The following is a 5,180-nucleotide window of genomic DNA, read 5'->3' on the forward strand; positions in this document are numbered from 1 at the left end:
TAAAATCAGGCCTGAAACACCTGAGATAGTGGAGGGGACTCAATTCAACTTCACCTGTCCCCTGCTGACACTTTAACCTTTACACTGGCTGTATGTGAGACTCTGAGGTACTGGGATACTAGATATCAGAACAACAGCACTAAGGGATCCTTGCCAGTTCTGGGTCTTTGTCTATGCACCTGGGCTTCAGAGATTTCTTCCACTTCCTCAGGGTCTCTGGTTGCAAGCTGGCTTCAACCTGCTGCATCCTGCCCTGGTCAGGGAGGATGAACAGGGCGCTGGCATTTCCTGTGTACTTCAGCTCCACCACACTGCAGGTCAGCTCCTCATCCCGGAAGTAGGGTGTCCTCAAGTTATCAATTTTCATCATGGACACATTCACAGACCTCTTCTCATCCAAATAGAACTCTGACTTAAATGTACGATTCGGGTCAAAGGGCATTTTCCATTTACCTAAATGTGGAGCGAATCATCAGATAGTAACAGTACAACACAGACCACAGCTCCACCCCATATGGCACCAACTGCTGAGTTATGACAGCTGTCAATATACCTTCAACAGCACATTGTCCCTTAGCAGTTTTATAATAATTAGAAAATCCTTGAGAGATACAGAAATCTGAATGATAAGGGATCCGCAGGCTTAGTTTGCAAAGAACAACCTCTAACCCTCAGCCTGGAGAATTAAGGTTTTGAGTACCAGGTGTGTAAGCAAGGGATGAGAGTGCAAATGGTGAGCCTGGAGCCTGGAGGGAGATTGGGATCCTGTTGTCCTTAGGGGAAGCATGTCTAGAAGGTATTGGGAGAGAAGAGAAGAGTTGAGTCCTCCCTCTCTGAGATCTGTTAGCTGTGCAGGGTGGGAATCACATTGTTGGAAGGCCGGACTGAGAGCCAAGCATCGACTTAGTGTGAAGCCCCTGGGTCCTGTAACACAGACTCGGTTTTCCAGGAATCCATTGATACTGCAGTTAGTAAGGCATGGGTAATGTGCGTGTTCCACAAATTATAACTATATTTAAAACTCATAGAGTGGTAGGGACTGTGTGTAATAAAAATTACACAACAGTTCCTGCAAGGCTTCAAAAACCTACTTTAAAATGGGCAGCATAAAGGACACAATTCCCCTGACAAGATCCTCTCTCTACACTCCCAGGCAGTGACCTCTCTCACCTTTAAAGTAGATGTAATTCACCAGTACTATCCATGTATCCTTATTCAGGTGTGAGATCAGTTCCTTGATCTTCCCCTGGGTATGTTTGCTCACATAGTCATTGATGAGCTTTTTGGCCTCACGAGGCTGCTGGAAGTCTGCTGTGAAGGCCTCAGCCTGGTACAGAGCCCTTGCCTTCTCCTTGAACTCTGCCAGGATCTGCAGGTGCTTTTCAATAAACAGGGCACTGCCTGTGTTGATCTGAACCTGGTCCCCAGGCTGACTGAGAAGGTCTAGCAAGTACCTAAAGCCCTGGTGGATGTCTGGTTCAGGGGTCTCTGTGAGATTGAACTTGAGACCTTCTAGAATTTCCTTCAGGGTGTTGCTCTTTGCTCCCAGGGACAGGAGGGCCAAGGCAGTGGAGATGCTGAATGGGGAGAAAACAACATTTTTATGTGGATTCTTCAAAACCAGCTCCCTGTAGAGGCTGAAGGCAAAGTCAGTGTTGCTGGAGGCCAGTGTTAAAGTGTCCACTGATGTGACATTTTCTTGGACTTCATGGACTGCAGTGTTCCTTTCCAAGGTGACATCTGGGAAGCCAAAGACAGCAGGGGAGATACCAGCCATTGCTCTCTTCTCCTGTGTGAAGGAAAAGATTCCATTAAGTCTACAATAGCCAGTGTCATCCTGACCATCTCCTAGTTCTTTTATCTGGCCTGTTTTATGCTTGGTTGCCTCTGTAACCTTCATAGGAGATGCTCTTGACTCTCAATTGGCAGTAGCCTGTGCCCTGCTTCCCACTTTCCTAATAGAGAACCATTATTCAAAGAAATGAAGTGACTGCCACGAAAGGAAGTGAAGAATGTGGGATTGAGCACCAGCCTGTGTCTCCTCTCCTTTTCTGACATTGGCATAAGGACTTCCTGGGAGGCAAGAACCATCTTCCTTTGCAATTGTGTGCTAACACCTCATCACCTCCCTTTAGTCTGGACTCAGGGAAAGAATCTTGGGCCAGTTAGGTAGGAGAAGACCCAGCCAACCTCCCGGTAACCTGTTTAAGAAATCTCATGGCAGTGAGGTGGATCTAGAGCATGTTTCTTGGAGTGGGGATGTCAATTTGGAAGAAACAATATGATTATCTGGCTCAGTGTCAGGGCCTTGGGACAGCTGAGAACAGGTAAAATTAGAAGGATAAATAGTGGAAGGTTCTTTAATTCAAAGCATGGTACCACCTGGTAGTTTATACCTCATTGCAAAAAAAAATTTCCTGGTGGGAAGAAAACTTAGTGGAGCCTCAATTTTTTATTCCTGGACCATATTTTATTCTGGCTTTCAGGATGTCTGTGTGGTATAAAGCAGATGGGTAAACTTCTCTGGGCAATGTGCCAAGAGGCCCATGTTACATAATTATCGATATCATTTGTAATATATAGAATATTCAACATGGGGGTGGATGTGACAAATATCCAAAGGACCATCTCCTCTATACACACCATTCCTGGGAGCCACAGGCACCATGAAACACTACAAGAGGTGGCTTGTGATCTTTCTGAAGACAGCTGCTCCTTTTCAGCCTCTGCAGACTGTAGGAGAGATCAGAGGAAATGGAGATGCCTTAGGAGTGGGATGGGGAGGGGGAGGAGTGGAGAGGGGAGAGGACAATGGGAAAGGAGAAGAAAGAATGTGGAAGTGGAAGGGAGAAATTCCAGAGGATGGGACACTGAGGGGACAGGATGAAGGAGCCAAGGGGAAGATGGAGGGGATAAGAGACTGGGAGATGTAGGAGAATGGAGAGCAGGGGAGGGAGGTGTTGGAGCTTTGCTTCATGTCCCTAGGGCACTGACATGCCTGCAGAGAAGCCAGGAGCTTCAGCAACCTTCACTGTGTCAGTCTGAGGCAACCATTTCTTTGGAAAAGCATCAGATAATAATTTATTCCAAGATCATTTCCACAGAACACAGGCTATTTTGTTGGTGGAGCAGTGAAATGAGTCAGTAGCTGAGCAGTTGTCTTATCCTCCTGTCTAGGAGAGAGTGTGGCCCTGCTTTCCTTTCCAGAGTATTTACAAGGGAAGTGGGGTCCCTGAACCTAAGGCCTCTGCAGTCTGATGTGAGCATGGCAGTGGTGCTGACTCTGGAGAAGGGACTCTGTAACAATCCTGTCCCTTCCTGACTTCTACATCAGCACCTGAATTAGCAAGGTCTCAGTATGGACCTGTGGAGGGTCAGAAGGAGCAGGCTCCATTTGCTTTCCAGGAGCATAGCTCATGGCACCAGCAACTTCCATAGCCATGAAGACCAAGATAACAGTGAAGATTTTCATGCACTGCAGAAATGTTCCTGGGGTCCAAATTAGTGACCCAGATAAAAATGCTCACCCTCCCCAAACCAAAACCGTTGGTCACAGACAATACCACACACCCAGAGAAGCCTCCTTCTGTCCCCAGAGAGAAAGTATCAGGGCCTTACCTGTAGAGCTGAGCCAGCTGCTAGTGCCTGTGATAGCTGGCTCCTGGTGGTCAGGGCTGCTGCCTTCCTGGTCTGTTCTCTCCACTGTTTGCTGAACTATTTATCCCCACCAAAGACTCCTCCCACATCTAAGGAAATGTTGATGCAGATAAGCTGTGCTCTGGACTCTGATGAGAAATGGACAGACTGGGTGATTTCTGGGAACTATAACTTATAGTTTTTAACTTTCAAAACCATTTCCTGTTCAGAAAACCCCTAACAGTTCTAAATAACATACCACGGGGGATGTCTTGGTATGGCTTCTGCTTTTCTAGTGGTTGAAAGGAGACTGTGGGACAGGGATGTGTAGTGAAGGCAAAAAGACCAGGCACAAGCACAGACCACAAGTCCCCAGGAGGGATAAAGGTAACACTTGTTCTGGGCTTTCTAAGTCACGTCAAAAGGAAAACAATTCTATTTTTATAGAAATGTTGGCACATTTCTATTGGGAAGATTGTACAATAATAAACACATTCCTCAATGTTAACAGGCTTTAGCTTGCTTCTGTATAAGTGTCCTGTAATGCTAGAATCAGTACATAAAAAAGCAGAGATATGCTTTGTATTGTTTGGCTATCTGACTTCTGAAGGGAAGCTGCCTGTGTCTGGCAGTGGAGGAAATCTGAAAGTGTCTTTGTCTGCAGAGACTGACTGGCTGATGAGAATTTCAGTTCTGTAGAGAGATTGGAGTATGGCAGGTCCTTACAGGGCTCATTATCACCTTATCTTGTGCTAAGTTCTACCTCTATAGAACACCAATGTATTGCCTGCCTGTGTGTCAGAACTGACACCTGTGACAATAGGATCTATTAACTTAGCAACTAGCTAGCTGAACCCCAAGACCTAAGCATGGAAGCAGATGATGTCTTGAGTATAGCGATAAGCTTTCCCCATACTGCTGCAATTGACTCTTAGGTATCCACCTATGCCTCTTAAGCTTGCCTTGATTTATGGTTTGCTTTCTTTTATAAAGCCATAATGATGATTTTGTAGAAGTGATTCCTCATTAAACATGGAATTTGGGTGATGGAAATCTGTGTTCTCTGACAACTGTCATGCAAACTAGCTCTAGAATGAAGTATCCCTTACTCTCTTTAGGATGAGAGCTGTGGATTTTGTGTCAACAGTAAGGTGAGAGATTCACCAGCATGTGTTTGGTCCAAAGCTGCAGTCCCACAAATGGAAGTGCAGGTCCTAACAGGGAGTATTCTTGATGCCTGAAGAAGGCCTCAAGTTGAGTCTACACACACCAGGAAAGAAGATGGTCTATGGTGTATTCCTGTTCAACAGGAGGAACCTTAACATTCCCACACATATCAGGAACTTCAGGCAAGGGACCTAGTTCCCCTTTAGTGCAGTCATCCTGAATAAGCTCAAAGCACCCTACACTGCTGTCACTTTCAAATCTTTTGTCTTCTTTCAGATGTTGCTTCTTCTCTCTGCCTGGAACTATGAGAGAGAGAAAGAAAGGGAAGGAGAGAGGGAGAGAGAGAGAGAGAGAGAGAGAGAGAGAGAGAGAGAGAG

At 45.9% G+C, this 5,180-nt stretch overlaps 1 protein-coding gene across 1 annotated transcript in view; it reads right to left on the reverse strand.

Moving 5' to 3' along the window:
* LOC110289199 (serine protease inhibitor A3F-like) overlaps window positions 1–3,787 on the reverse strand; it is a 6,366-nt gene extending 2,579 nt beyond the window's left edge. The window contains exons 1-3 of the mRNA XM_021155356.2: window positions 3,619–3,787; window positions 1,171–1,789; window positions 180–453 (exon numbers count right to left, since the gene is read on the reverse strand). Coding sequence (XP_021011015.1) covers window positions 180–453; window positions 1,171–1,777 — 881 coding nt within the window. The 5' untranslated portion in view covers window positions 1,778–1,789; window positions 3,619–3,787. The remainder of the gene's footprint in view (window positions 1–179; window positions 454–1,170; window positions 1,790–3,618) is intronic.
* Between the last annotated feature and the right edge of the window lie 1,393 nt (window positions 3,788–5,180).

The sequence above is a fragment of the Mus caroli genome, unplaced genomic scaffold (assembly GCF_900094665.2).
Source record: "Mus caroli unplaced genomic scaffold, CAROLI_EIJ_v1.1 scaffold_6281_1, whole genome shotgun sequence".
Lineage (NCBI taxonomy): Eukaryota > Metazoa > Chordata > Mammalia > Rodentia > Muridae > Mus > Mus caroli.